We start from the raw sequence: 15112 nt of genomic DNA, 5'->3' as shown, positions 1-15112 counted from the left end.
GTCCAGTAATCTAAGCACAGTTTATAACAATGGCAGCTTTCTAGGCATTAAATCAGAAAGTGACAGAATTTAACATTGTCACGGACCGTGTGTGTGATAGTGTGTGTATTGTTGGTTTTCTAGCTAACAGTATGGGGACCAAATGTCTTAACAAGCATAGAAAGATGAGTAGGTACTCTACATGTCCAGTCACAAGATCTAACTTAGAATACATAGCTTTCCTGGTTCTCAGTTCTGCGAAGGAAGGGGGATTTAGTACTATGAATGGGGTACAATTAGGGTTTAGTGAGTTCTAAGTCTGTATGTCTGTATGACCCTGAGTCATTAAACTGGACATTGATCATTACATCTATGCAATACTTGACATAATTGTGCAATACTCTGTGTTAATACACCTGTGCAGTATACTCTTTTCAGTTTAAAATTCCCTATTTATTGATAATGATATTTATTCATACCTCTATTACTGCTGTGCAATATCCTCTGTCTCATTATAAATAAGCTACACTTAACTTGGCAGTTCATGCACTATTACTTTATACCATATTATTATCATCAACCGGTAAACCCACTTTGTACTTCACACTTGTTTTATTTTATACTTATACCCGCTTGGTACTTAATTTATTTTCTGACCTGTATTATAGTGTATTATATATATTTTTTGCTTAGTACTTCTATTCCTGTGTGCACTGACGTGATAGTGAGCTGCTGTAGCAAAAGAGTTTCCCCTCGGGGATCAATAAAGTATTTCTGATTCTGATAAAGTATTCTAATACCAATGTGTGTGTGTGTGTGTCCGGTAGATGATGCTTGCCTGAGGGGACATAATGGACAATGGCAAACTGAGCCGTGTGTGTCGGCCCCAGTGGATCAGTGAATCGTCCAAGGTCAGTGTGTGTGTGTGTGTTTCAGTGAGAGGACTGAACATAGAGCTGAGCAATACAGTCAGACTCTGACACACACACATATAAATACAAACAAGAAGGGAGCGGCTCATTGACAGCAGAGAGGAGAACATGACAGTTTTGCTGAGGCAGGACAGTGTTTCATTTCAAGAGGTCACTATAAACATGACCTTAGAACTACAAAGAATAGAATTATCAACGCTGAGTAAGCATCATATTCTCTCTACATGTTACTTATTATTATGGAGTACAGTTTAGTACTGCTTAGAACAGCTTTGCCAGCTGCTATGTCAAATCTACAGAATAATGTTCATTTCTTCTGAGCCACAGACAGAGCAGAAAAGTCTGCACACTAATTCATTTGCTTCTACTGTTTGTGTCTCTTGAGCCTGATATGTGTAGACAGCTGGCTAGATGCCATTAGTATTAGCTACTTGACGACTTCGCAGGGACACACTGAAGTAAAATTAGTCAAATCTGCACACTCTTCCAACTCCTGTCCTATAAACAAGCACAAACCAAGAGATCGGATCATTGTGCAGAGTCTTTTTTCAGTCTGTCCCTCCCATAAATGCTAACGATACATTTACTACGAGAAAGCCTGAGCCAGCTAGCCACCTGGAGTAGGGAGACGCCTGGAATCACAACAGTATCATAATTGCAGCAGGGGCACTTAAAACCCTATCATTTATATTGTAGCTGTGATGCTCTGTGCAGATTTTAACCTAAAGGTGGAAAATGTGTAACCTTTATTAGGGAATATAACATTTTCAAACATATTTGCTCGTGGACTTTGACAGATGCTGACTGTCACACTGTTGCCCCAGTTAAAACCAGTTAAATATCAAAAGGAGACAGTAGCTGCCTTCAATTATACAGAGCTAGATGGGATTTAAAGGGTAACTACACCCTTAAATTCTGCTAGAACCCTCCTTCCAAGCATATTTTAAAAATGCAACAGAGCAGTGAGGGAGCAACAACTGTAGGAGGGCGGGTCACTGTGTGGGTACCTGTGTTGTAGCTGGGATAGTGGCTCTTCTGCATGAGGCTCTCAAAAAAAGCAGTTGTGGTTATGTTTCTATATGGAGAGAGCAATGAAGTCAAAGATTCTTCTTCAAGTATATACAAGTATTATCAATGTTATTGTCATCATTTATATAAATGGATATGATCTAGCAAATAATAAATCCTGATTAAATTTGTTATCATGTTTTCCATAATAATGCTAGCATACCAAAAAAAAGCCACATAAATTGGTGCATTATAATGCACTAACCCAATAATCACCTATAACTTCCTTGATAAGAGACCTGATACTTTTTGATAAATATTATGTTATATAATGTTGACATATGTTTGACAAAAAAAAATTCAAACCATTTTCAATGTCAACAATGAGTCTTTAAACTCAATAAATAATGTTTTATTTCTCTTAACTACAGAGAGCAAAATCCGGGGCAAAAAAGTTTGCAAATCACTCGCTACTGCTTGTAAACTATAAATGCTGTGAGCACACCAACGGTGACTCAGATGAGCATTTTAACCTTTTGATCAACTCAAAGCTTCTCCCATCTGAATTCTGGCAGTTGGACAGTGGGTGGTAAAAGTAAAAAAGTACTTTCAGTAAATTGGTTGTCAGTGTGTTGTGGTGTTGTGTTGTGTTGGCAGGTGTTCCGCTGGGTGGATCAAGCTGTGGAGGTGTTGCAGGGCCTCAACGAGCAGCGGCAGCACAGCCAGTTCTGTGATGTGGTGCTGGTGGCTGACAACCAGCGGGTCCCTGCTCACCGAGCCCTGCTGGCCATCTGCAGCCCGTACTTCCACGCCATGTTTACCTTGGGCATGAGGGAGGAACACCAGGAGGAGGTACACAGGATGCTGCAAAGAAAGTTTTCCAGACAGGGAAAGTCAGGGAATTGTAGAACATTTGAACAATGAGAGCCTTTGTTTCTTTGTCTCCCTTCTGCATTCTGTTTTTTCATTATTTTTCTAATAAATGCATTCCTCTCGTCTCAATTTATATGTAGATTATTAATAGTAATTTCATTAAGATAACTCACGCTGTGATAAATGTGTAGTTGGATGGTGTACACAGACATTATCATATGTCCAACTCCTGATTAACCTCCATTGTGCTCTTCCTGTCTGCAGGTGGAACTGGTTGGAATGTCCTACATCGGTCTGAACGCTGTAGTGGACTTCCTGTACAGCGGAGAGCTGGTGTTGGATGGTGGAAACATTGACTATGTGCTGGAAGCTGCCCACCTTCTGCAGGTAAGAAACTGGGCACTTTCTGTTCAACACATGATGTTAAATATATAGAACAGGCTTTGAATCAGGTTTGTTCCAGGTACCCGTAGGTCAAAGGTGCATCACACTACACGATATGTGAAATACAGGAGGACAAACAGAAGTATTTGCTCAGCTATAGGCCAAAACGCAGTGGTAAGAATGCATGGCTGGCTCAAGTTTTAACAAAATTGAACCAGTTAACTTAGATATTGTGTAGTATTGAAATTGAAAAATTACCAAAAAGTGGCAAAGAAATTGAGGCTTATAATGAGGGCAAGGCTGGCAAGGGGAGTGTGAGGAAGTGTTTGTCATTCTTCCAGAGGGAGACATTGTTAGTCTTGTTCTTAAAATTGTATTCTTTAACATTTATTTATGCACATATACAAATCGTTTGTAGGTTAAGGGTAGTGTTTAAAATCATTTGTAATGAATAACAATTGTAAGATATGTATTTATCTTAATAGTAATTTTACTGTGTGTTATAAAGCATTTATAAACTATTTGTATGTTATACTGTGTTATCAAACATTCATTGACTGGTTATACACCACTTATGAATGCTTCATAGGATGAGTTATAGTTAACAAGGACTTTAATAAACACTTTAAAAATGTCCTGTTTATAACGACACACAGTGTTTATTCATTGTTTATATAGTGCTCATAACTGCTTAATAAAAGAGGTAAAATAAAGTGTTACCTTTTAAATTGTTAAGAAATGAAAATATCAAAAAACAAAAATAACAGTATAATTCATTGTGATGGAGACAAACCTTTCATTATTAAAAGAACCTGTCGAATGTAAAAACCTGCTGTTGTTCAGGTGTGGCGAGTGGTGGATTTCTGCTGCCAGTACCTGGAGAGGGAGGTGAATGAGGAGAACTACCTGTACCTGCAGGAGCTGGCTCTGCTCTACAGTCTAGAGCGACTCGACACCTTCATCGACCACTTCATCCTCACACACTTTGCTACACTCTCTTTCACCCCCGATTTCATTCGTGACATTCCTTTACACAAACTCAGCTCCTACCTCTCCAGTGGCCAGGTAAATACTCGTTGCGTTGTTTATATGCTGAGATTGAAAGTTCATTCTTGACCTTGGAAACAGCAGTTCACAAAACAATCTCACCATGGCACAACATGGGGACGCAACATGTTTGCGGAAAAGGGTTTAGATCTGAGGTAAGATCAAAAGAAACCACCATAATTAATATCTGAGCTCCTCTCTTCATCATCAGGTTCAGCATGACAGCGAGGAGGTGCTTCTCCAGGCCACCCTGCAGTGGCTCAGCCAGACTCCCGAGCGGGCCGCCCACGCCAGACAACTCCTCTGCCACATCCGCTTCCCTCTGATGCCGGTGGGGGACCTAGTGGGCCGGGTAGTGCCGGCGGTGCGGGCCCTGCTGCCGGAGGAGGCCGGCTGTGAGGCCCTGGTGGAGGAAGCTCTGGGGTACCACGCCAGGCCCAGCGCCCAGCCACTCCTGCAAACAGGACGCACCACGCTGAGGGAAGGAGTAGAGCGGCTGCTGCTGATTGGAGGAGAGGTACAGATGAGTGATGGATCACTCTGATGATGACTTAATTTTTAGAGATATGAAAATCAAATGTAGCCATTTACAGTATTTGTACAGTCTTTGATCTGTTATTAATCTGCACAGTTTACTGTTAAATGAAAAAGTCTTGACATTTTGGAAAATTTGTTTTGCTACAAAATGAGTTCCTTTAGAATATTTGTTCTCAATTCTATAGAAGAAATCTTTTCTTTCACAGCATTTTTTAAGTATTACAGCCGCAGTGAAAAATGCAGAATCCTTACGCAAGTTAGAGTTGCTGGTAGAGCTGACATGAGGCAAAAATGATTTGCCTCATGTTAAGTAACCATAAAAAATAAATAAGACAGCAACTCTGTCATCTTTACATCTCAAGGTATCGGAACGTGGAGAGGAGCTGAGCGCCAATGTTTGCCGGCTGGACGGTGAAACAGAAAGCTGGGAGGTAGAAACTGAGCTGCCGGCCCAGCGCAGCCACCACTGCCTGGCAGTGCTGGGGGGCTTCATCTTCGCTGCTGGCGGCAGCTCGTCCAGGGACAACGGTGGAGACGCTGCCTGTAACCTTCTGTACAGATACGACCCCCGCCACAACCAGTGGACCAGGGTACTGTACCAAAGAGCCAGTTCCATTGTCCTTATCAATTACTTTTCAGTTTACAAATTAAGTGTGTATATAGTGTATATATATATATATATATATATATATATACACACACACACACACACACACACAGAGCATGCAGATTTGGATGTTCATCTCAACTTCCAGTGAAGGGGGTAATCTAGAAGGTATCAGAGTAAAGAAAATTCCCCACCCTCCAGCTGCCATTTTATTTTTTTTCGCTTCCTGTTTTGTCTTTTAGCAGTTAAGTAGCCCAGACACAGTGACAGTGTGATGTGATTGTTTTTTCAGGGTTCTCCAATGAACCAGCGGCGAGTGGATTTTTACCTGGGGGCAGTGGGAGAGTGCCTGATCGCCGTGGGTGGAAGGAATGACACCGGAGCTTTGTCCTCAGTGGAGGTATACTGTCCCGCTGAGGACTGCTGGTCCTACGTGGCAGGACTGCCCAGGTAGGAACACATGTTATTACTGGGTCTGCTGTTTGATGGGGAAATTTCTCTGATTGATGGGGTGCCATGAAATTTGGTAGAGACAATTATGGTCCCCTGAGGATGTATCCTCATGTATGACTTTTGTGGCTGCCTGACTTTCCAAATAGCACTACTAATAAGCTGAACACTTTGGTTAAAGCTGCATTAATCGGTATTTTAATATGGACAATGGGTAAAATGACTATGAAATGTAACAGATATCCCTCCCTGCTAGCATGGCTGTAGACATTTAGTCTTTATCGTCATACTTCTTGAAGGCATATTTATTATTTTGGCAGCTTCTTGTTTCTTTATCATGGTTGTTGAATTTTTCTTATTAGATATCAAGATATTACGTTTTTTTCTACAGTCCGATTTGTCTTTTTGAATTCTGTCTTTTCTAGGTTTACCTATGGCCATGCTGGAACGGTCCACCATGGCATAGTCTACATCTCAGGCGGTCACGACTATCAGATCGGCCCATACCGCCGAGATGTCCTGAGTTATGATCCATCACGGGACAGTGATGTGTGGGTGGAACGCCAGGCCATGTCTCTAGCCCGGGGCTGGCACTGCATGGCCTCCCTCAACCACCTCATCTATGCCATTGGGGGCAGCGATGACCACGAAGACACCACAGAGCGCTTCGACATCCTGCAGGTGGAGTCCTATGACCCACGCTGTGGCCAGTGGACCCAGGTGGCACCGCTGCTGCTGCCCAACAGCGAGGCGGGGCTTGCAGTCTGGGCAGGGAGGATCTACGTGCTTGGGGGCTACAGCTGGGAGAGTATGGCATTTTCCAGAGCCACTCAGGTGTACAACCCTGACAAGGACTCATGGTCCAGAGGGCCAGACCTTCCGAAATGCATCGCAGGGGCCTCAGCATGTGTGTGCACTGTGAAGCCTTTACCATCATCACCCTCTCTGGAGAAGAAGATGGGACAAGGGGTCAAAGGAATATCGCACGCCACGTAACAACAATGATGAAGGACTGACCTTTGGCACTCATAGCCTGATACATACTTCTGATACAAACTCTTTAATAGAAGACAAATATTTTACAGTATCCGAATCATTTTCTCGCAAGCCCAGAGGCACTGCAGCATCACAACGAGGGAGAGGAGGACAACTGATCAATGTATGTTGACAGAAACAACATCATATGATGGACAGTCTTTGTACTGCATTTGCATTCACAGTTAGATATTCTCTGAAGAGAGCAATCATTTTTGTGTCCTTGGTACAGTAGATAGAAAAGTATACTTTAGCACTCAGACGTCTGTTTTTTTAAAGTCAGGAAATGAGAGCTTGTAGAAGTTCAAAGGCTGGATGGTGGGTTAATTTTAAGTGTAAACATGCTAGATGTGTTTAAGGTTGGGAGTTGTACTCTTGCACTCTAGTCTGAGCTAATCTCCACCATGCACACAGGAAAGCCACCCGGAAGGTCGACTTAAAATCGGGTATACCCGCAGATTCTTTTGTACAATGCTGATTGTTTGGAGCTGCTAAAAGCGGTAGAATTGACATTATCTAACAAAGATATTGTAACCACTGCCTTTGGAGTACAAAACATTTAAATGATTATTTATGTGTTATTTTAGAAGTATCTGGACAAATGTTTACTTATCTGCGGACCGAAAAGCCTCATCTGTACTCCTATGTCACACACCAAAGCACAAAGTCTCACAGATAAATTGTTACATGCTTTATTAAGGTCCATCCAGCAATGCCTACCAAAACACACACATATACAGAGAGTGTATCTAATGAAATTATAAGTATTGTATATTGTAATAAGTGTTTCAGAATTATTTGTTGGACTGTGCATTTGTAAGTCTTAACTTGTCAAATTAAAAACTAATCTAGTGATTGTGTAAACAAACATACAGTATTTTATTCATAACAGGGAAACATTGGTAAAGTAAGCATCTCAGTTTTCAGCAGAATAGAAAAGAGCTTATCAGTGCGCTGATATTTGTTGGCCGCATTCATTACATTCATATTTGCAGACTGAATCTTGTTCAGAGTCTTCAGATTTGTCTTCACCTTCACATTCATCATTAAACAAGTGTGTGATACTACAGGTAGACTGATTGTAGCTGGTCTGGTTGATGTTTATGGTATTAGTCTTTTCTCGCCACTCTCCTGGCAGCCTCATACAAAGGGGTAGTACGGATGAGACTTTATTCTGAGAAACAGAAAAACAATCATCACTGGGGGAAATAGCTGCACCTTGCCGACGACTATTGCTACAATGACTGTGTGTTTACTTACTTGTCAAGCATACAGGCCCTCCACCCTCGGTCCAGTCCTCTCAGTTCTCTCATGTCTTCTTCAGTCAGACTGAAGTCAAAGATCTGCACAAAACACCACCAGCATTGAAACAGATTTTGACAACATTTTGTGTTTTACAGACAGCTATGTTGTAGCTCATAGTTTTTCTAAAGTCCAAGACAATAGTGTTTTGTTATTCATGTAGCATTATTCATGTAGCATGTAGCAGGAAGCGGCATTCTGCAGTTTCCCAAAAGCAACTAAATAACAAAAACGTCCAGGAAAAACGGAACAATGTCTAATGAACACACTACTATCGCAAAGCAAAGTGAGCATTTAAGAAAGTAGGCAATTAGTAGGAGTGAGCCTGACAGAGAGAAACAGTAAGTAGAGAGGGAGGAGAAGTTTTACCTTTGTGTTTTCAAGGATGTGGTGAGGCTTGTCACTCTTAGGGATGACTGTAATACCCTGCTGCACATGGTACCTCAGCAATACCTGGGAGAACACCACTGTTAACTAACTAACAAAACAATACACACACACATACAGTACACACACTCTGACACACACTGACCTGTGCAGCGCTGTGTCTGTGCTTCTTGGCTATATCTACTACAACTGGGTCCTCCAGGAGCTTATGTGGATCAGTGTCTCCTCTGAACCTAAGATAGGCAAGATAAAAAAGACCAGAGCACAGGATGTTTCATTCACAAGAATCAGTAGGCTCAATGGGTAATTACAGTACATTTCTATCACACTCATTACTCCATATTTCACTAGCCTGATCTAGTCCCACATCCTACTTCAGTCTGCTTCAGAAACATCAAAGAACCACCTTGTCTGTCACTTGTGCTCATATACTGTATATCCTCATGAGCTGTGAATTTCATTAGACTTCTTATTGAACTGAAGCTCAGAGGTTGAAGCTCAGATAGGGCTTGTTAAGAGAATAAAACCTATAGCATAACAATGAGGCTAGGTGTTGTGAGATCTGTTGACCCCCTGACCTTGAAAGGCCACATTACATCAGTAAGATCCTCCACAACTTATGAGGAGTCCACAAGTAGTAACTAAAACTGGTAGAGCTCTTCTCAGGATCCACGTCTGCACATACTTTGATCAGTGAGAAGTTTGGGGTAAGTTTCTAAAGATAGTTCAAAAGTCAAAGCAGTTTCTCTGCACAGTGAGAAGGAAAGTTTTGTTTGGGTGTGCTGATCATGGAGAGTTTGAGTTGAGAATAATCTACTGTACAGGCAGTATTACTTTACACGCTGGCGATGTTGGGATTTTGCTGCAGGAAGTTGTGCAGTGTCAATGACAATGAAACACAATACATTCAGTAATTAAAGACAAAAAGCTAAATCATTGTCCTTTTAAAGTATGTTTTTCATTTAATTATGACAGTAAATGCATACATGAAAAGAAAATGCATATAACAATGTTTGTTGTATTAGACTTATGTTTTTATTTAGGTGTTTTAAATCTTCCATACTGCGTGACCAAGATATATCCTCTTTGTATTTTAAAAAAGTCAGTTAAAGAGCAGATGGAAAACTGTGCTATTTCTCTGAACTCTCCTAACTGGTAGGAAATGACAAAGGCTTAGTTATAGGATGACAGATAACGTTTTGTTCAATAAACAACTGCTGAGTTATCTGACTTGTTTAGAAGCTCTAATTTGGTGTAACTTGATTAATTTTTAATCATCAGTCTGAGTCAGTGGAGTATGTGAGTGATGCTATGCGTCTTACAGCTCTGGGGGTCTTGCAGGTGAGCCAAAGGGGCTGTAGGCAGTCAGGGTGATGCCTTTGGATTTACAGAACTCTATCATCTCTGTCTGCACCAAGTAGGGATGAAGCTCCACCTATGGATGACACAAACAAAAGGTAAACAAATATGGATGCTAATCTAGAGTTTGTGAATTTGGATTTGAAATCAGCTGCTGAGCTGGACCAACATTTTGTTCTAGGAAGTTCTCTCTAAAGAACTATGTAAATAAAAGCATAATGTGTGACACATTACATTATGTTACGATATACTAGTTGGACCACTGTATGATATAATGTCACATCACATAATTACATTACATGAACACATCATGCACCAACATCATATGATGTCACCACATGATGACGCTGTGTTGTGTATGGCAGCTTATGATGTCATGGTAACCTAGAGGTAATTTATGAGTTAATTATGTGTGATATCTCATAATATCACATAACATCATATTTATATTTTTAATTTCCTTTATTCACCAACATAACGTTATATATTGTCATATGATAACCAGCTAAAGAGATCATTTATGCAAATAATATTTAATCATGACATGACATATGATGTTGTTGTTAGTGTAATGTCAAATCAGGTCATATGATGTCATCTAATGTCATGAATATGTATTCTGCTTTTTTTCTTGTTCCTGGAACTACATTTCAGCCCTGCACAAGAACTCTAAATCTAACTTCACAACCAGAGTGCCTACTCTTTTCCCCATTTTTACCTGTCTTTTTCTACATTCTATTGTCTAACAAAGACAAGAAAAAAATCTTAATGTGAGCTCTATGAGGCAGACCATCAGTTAATCAGGACAACCCGACTGAGGTCGGACCACTCACTTCTTACTTGCACAATAAATGCAAGTATGGGACATGGGTCTATACTTGAAGAAGTATGAGGGTATAAGGAAATACGAATGTTTTGAATGAACACATCTAGGAGCTACATCTGCAGTACCTGATTGACAGCAGGGGGCACCCTGCACAGAGCAAGAAGTCTCTCCAGCTGCAGGATGTTGAAGTTGGACACACCGATGCTCTTCACCTTCCCTGAGGCTTGCAGGGCTTCCATCCCCTGCAAACACAACAACAGACAGCGACAGTAAACACACGTCTACCATCCACTCTAAAAGGCATATGTGGTTTAACAGAAAAAATTCTAAATCTTGTATGTATGTTTTCTTGAAAACTAGAGAAAATCAGATTAACCTTGAGGGAGAAAACTGCTAAGTTTAGGAAACCATTTATATGACTGGCATAAGAAACTGAAGTGATTCTATATAAGTATAAGATATTGTGGATGAATGTTTATATAAATACATTTATGTGTACATCTGTGAAATTTTCATTCCCTTTTGCCATTGCTATTGCTATTTTAGCATGCATTTTTAGTTTTTGGTTTTAACATTTTTTAAACTGGCAGGGCAGTAGAGCTGTGGTGGTGCCAGTGCACGTGCAAACAGGGAGAGTACATGTGTTCTTACCCTCCATACATCTATATAGTCTATGTCAGAGGTCAGCATCTTTCCATCCTTCTTTGGGAAAAGCTCATCACCCATTTTCTAGGAAGAAATTTAAAGGTAACAGTCAAACAAATGCTTGTAGGCAGCATGTGTCCTTCCTCAACATTTATAATTTCTTCCCTCATACATAACCATGTTTAGAAAACATATAGAGCAAGAAATTACTCCTAAACCTGCGTTAAGTGATATTCTTGATATACTGGCAATGAATAAAATGACGTGTTTTATTTTCTGAGTTTGGTTTGGAGACCCGGGTTTCTGCCCCCTGATGGTCAAGAATCATTCAAAGCAGCATTAACACATTATTGTTGGGGCAGGACCTTGCATTAATGAGCTCTAAAGCCAAAATAATTTCATACGAGCGACAGTCAAATAGTTTTTTCCTAGCCTGGGCTAAGGACCTCTGGGATAAGGGCAGGATAAGGGATAGTAAAATTAGAATTCTGTCACACTATTTTGGATGTTACGCTCAACCTTTAGGCCAACAGGGAAATGAACAAGGTAAAGATCCAGGTAGTCCAGCTGGAGATCATTCAGAGACTTATTCAGGCACACAGGGATGTCCCCTTGGGCATGATGGGTACACCACAGCTGTAAAAAAAGGTACAGAACAGGAGGTTTAAGAGCAAAATAAAATACCATATACGATATATAAAGCAACATATTAAGTATGAAACAACTTCAAAAACTCTAAGCACTTATTAATGCATAAAATATTCTAAAATATGGTAAGTTTTTCCCTTTTTAGCAACACAAAAGCTTATTTGAGTAAATCAGAAAACATCAAGGAACCCCCCTTTATCTGTGTGTGTCTGGATGTGACAGGTGTTTTTTTCCTACCCTTTGCAATTCAAAAGGACAAAATATATCAGTTAAACGAGTAAGATGTAATTCCCCCTCCTCATGTTGCACCCTGGTCCTGCTGTAACACCTGCTCTCCTCAGCACCCACCTTACTGACAATGAACATGTCCTGGCGCCTGATGATGCCCTGCTGCATCTTGGAGCGCAGAGCCTTGCCAATATCAACCTCATTGCTGTAGCTGTAAGCGGTGTCTATGTGACGGTAGCCAGCCGCAATGGCAGCCTCTACGGCACCCTGGACTGAGGTGCGGGGAAGATGGGAGGACTGCAACATGTAGAACATTTTTAAAATGGGCCTTTCACTCTCTTTCATCTCCACCACTATCAAAACAATTAAAAGCTTCACTTCTCTTTGTGAACTTTCATCCAGGGAATATGTCCCCAGTCTGACCTAGAGGTACTGTTCACAATATAAATTGTAATATGGAGTTTATATATCTTATGATAATGATAATGCTAATGGTAATTATATCCGTACTTATGCTAATGCCTCAAGCTTATTGAAGTGTGGTTAAAGAAATAGTTATTCACTTTCTTGCTGAGAGTTAGGTGAGAAGATTGATACCACTCTCATATTAGTCTGTTAAATATAAAGCTACAGCCTGCAGCGGGTTAGCTTAGCTTAGCATAAAGACTGGATAAAGGGATAAACAGCTAGCCTAGCTCTGTCCGAAGGTGACAAAATCTGCCTCCCTGCTGGAATCTTGTTGTCACTGTGAGGTACATAACCCCCGTAAAACCACAAATTGTCGTTTTTATATTTCTGTTTTTGAACGGATTAAACAGAGGAGATTTAGAGGTGTTGGTAGGCGGATTCTGTTGCGTTTGCACAGAGCCAGGCAAGTTGTTTGCCCATGTTTCCAGTATTTATGCTAAACTAACGTTATGCTAACTAGCTGCTGACTGTAGCTTCATATTTAACAGACAGACATGAGAGTGGTCTCGATTTCATCTCATTCTAAAACCAGGCAAGAAAGCGAGTAAGTTTATTTCCCAAAATGTTGAGCTATTCCTATAAATAACATAATTTTACCAAGTTCAAGGTACAATTGAATAAGATGAGCTTTATTAACCCTGCAGTGAAATTGCTGCCATGGCACAAAGGCAAAATACATAAAAATCAGTAATAAATGGCAGTATAACATAGCAGCATAGGAATGGCAACACCCAGACAATTAGACCTCATACATTATGGGAAACAAAGTCATACCACAGTCATGTACAATAGGTCTTGGTCTGAGTTTTTGGTACAGTAAGCAACAGAGAGTCTTTGGGTCTATGGCCTTTATTATACCATTGCAGCATATCAGCAAGTCTGTTAATAGATTTATAGACAAGTACCAGGGCTGTAAAATCAGTCCTAAGGCTGGAAGCCTGTGCAGATTTCAGTGCGGGTACTTCAGAACAGGTTTAATGTACTTTCTGCATTCCAGTAAAAAGTCTTGCTGCATTTTAATTTTGACTTTTGGGGAGCAATGCATTGCAATATAGCAGTCAGGTTTTTGAGCAAATTTCTTGATCAATAAAGGGACTTTTCCCCCCCAAGTTGGACCTCTGAGGCAACACTTCCTACCCCAACAATCTAATTTTAATGCTGTCTGTTATGAAAGAGCAATATAAGGTTAGGGTTAGGGCTAGGGTCAATCCTAAAGGAATAGTTCTTAATTTCAGGAAATACACTTATTTGCGTTCTTGTCAACAGTTAGATAAGATCTGTACCACTCACATGTTTGTGCATTAACTATGGAGCCGGGAGTCACTTAGCTTAGCTTGGCTTAAAGACTGGAAGCAAGCAGCTAGCCTGGCTCTGTCCAAAGTTGAAAAAAATGGTAATGGTAAATGGATTTCATTTATATAGCGCTGCAAGCACACCTAAAGCTCCCCTGGCACTAACTTCCTGGAGTCTTCACAGTAAAGTTGCCAATTAACAAGGGGAAACTCCAGGAAGTCACATTTTGGTTTTTGCAGGAGTTAAACAAACAAACTACAACATGTTAATTAGTGAGCTTTAGAAATTCTTGTAGGCATATTTTTTAACTTCGGACAGAACTAAGCTAGCTGTTTCCCCGTACATCCAGTCTTTATGCTAAGCTAAGCTAATCAGCTCATGGTTCTTGCTCCATAGTTAATGCACAGACATGAGAGTGGCATCAATCTTCTCATCTAACTCTTGGAAACAAAGCAAAATAATCTTATTTCCTAAATGTCGAACTATTCCTTTAATAAAAGAGGTGGAGGAGGAGTATGCAGCCTGCGAGGAATCCCTTGCCATTTGAACTGAACGTGGACGAATATTCTGCCAATCAGAATCCATTATTTTTCCATTATTTCTAATTGCCTCCCCATACCTCATTCAGTAAATACTCTTTTACCTAAAATGCATGTATTTGAAAAGCATTATTAAGAACATTTCTCTTTAACAGTATGCAAGAAAACAAATTGATAAGAACTGGATTCTTTACAGTAAAAAGCAGATATAGGAATGAGTGTTGAGGATACCTTCCATGTCCCCAGACCCAAAACTGGCATTCGTGCGCCATCATTCAGCTCTATGGTCCTGGCCACCTGTGTGTCCTCAATGGTGTACATTTAACCACTGCAGGAGAAAAACAAAATGAGAACCTCAGCACACACTTCCCCTCAAACTGCAACTGCTGAGTCAACGTCCTTCCTTTTTCTTTGCTGATTTAACTTCTCTGTCTGATATGCTTCTTTCCTTCTCACTCTCCTTTTTCTTCCCCTCTTACTATTTCTTTCTGTCTCCTCTTCCTGCCTTATCAGTACAGTAGTTAATAATTGGACAACACACAAAGTACTTCACCATGAAGTATTT

General features: G+C 40.5%; 2 protein-coding genes across 3 annotated transcripts in view; one reads left to right on the top strand and one right to left on the bottom strand.

Annotated features, from left to right (window-relative positions):
- The window catches only part of klhl36 (kelch-like family member 36), a 13506-nt gene extending 5857 nt beyond the window's left edge, over positions 1 to 7649 (top strand). For both annotated transcript variants that reach the window (XM_044192324.1, XM_044192323.1), the window contains exons 2-9: positions 807 to 890; positions 2577 to 2771; positions 3057 to 3179; positions 4020 to 4241; positions 4435 to 4740; positions 5123 to 5350; positions 5660 to 5817; positions 6243 to 7649. In XM_044192324.1, the coding sequence (XP_044048259.1) occupies positions 831 to 890; positions 2577 to 2771; positions 3057 to 3179; positions 4020 to 4241; positions 4435 to 4740; positions 5123 to 5350; positions 5660 to 5817; positions 6243 to 6813 (1863 nt within the window). In that variant the 5' untranslated portion in view covers positions 807 to 830 and the 3' untranslated portion in view covers positions 6814 to 7649. The remainder of the gene's footprint in view (positions 1 to 806; positions 891 to 2576; positions 2772 to 3056; positions 3180 to 4019; positions 4242 to 4434; positions 4741 to 5122; positions 5351 to 5659; positions 5818 to 6242) is intronic.
- zgc:56622 (uncharacterized protein LOC326033 homolog) lies at positions 7529 to 15112 on the bottom strand. Its single transcript, XM_044192327.1, has 10 exons — positions 14779 to 15112; positions 12368 to 12544; positions 11891 to 12007; positions 11378 to 11455; positions 10852 to 10968; positions 9864 to 9976; positions 8687 to 8774; positions 8524 to 8607; positions 8113 to 8195; positions 7529 to 8026 (listed from the first exon to the last, which is right to left on the bottom strand). The coding sequence occupies exons 1-10, from the start codon at positions 14866 to 14868 to the stop codon at positions 7993 to 7995; spliced, it is 981 nt and encodes a 326-aa protein (XP_044048262.1). The 5' UTR covers positions 14869 to 15112; the 3' UTR covers positions 7529 to 7992.

This window comes from Siniperca chuatsi, linkage group LG4 (genome assembly GCF_020085105.1).
Source record: "Siniperca chuatsi isolate FFG_IHB_CAS linkage group LG4, ASM2008510v1, whole genome shotgun sequence".
Classification (NCBI taxonomy): Eukaryota; Metazoa; Chordata; class Actinopteri; order Centrarchiformes; family Sinipercidae; genus Siniperca; species Siniperca chuatsi.
The sequence above is the reverse complement of the archived record's forward strand: the minus strand, read 5'-3'. Positions and strand labels throughout refer to the sequence as shown.

Coding starts and splice junctions, on each gene's coding strand:
- zgc:56622 (XM_044192327.1), bottom strand. CDS start 14,868: ATGTACACCATTGAGGACACACAGGTGGCCAGGACCATAGAGCTGAAT. Junction 12,008..12,367: donor ACATGTTCATTGTCAGTAAG/GTGGGTGCTGAG, acceptor CTTTTTTTACAG/CTGTGGTGTACCCATCATGC. Junction 10,969..11,377: donor ACTATATAGATGTATGGAGG/GTAAGAACACAT, acceptor TTGTGTTTGCAG/GGGATGGAAGCCCTGCAAGC.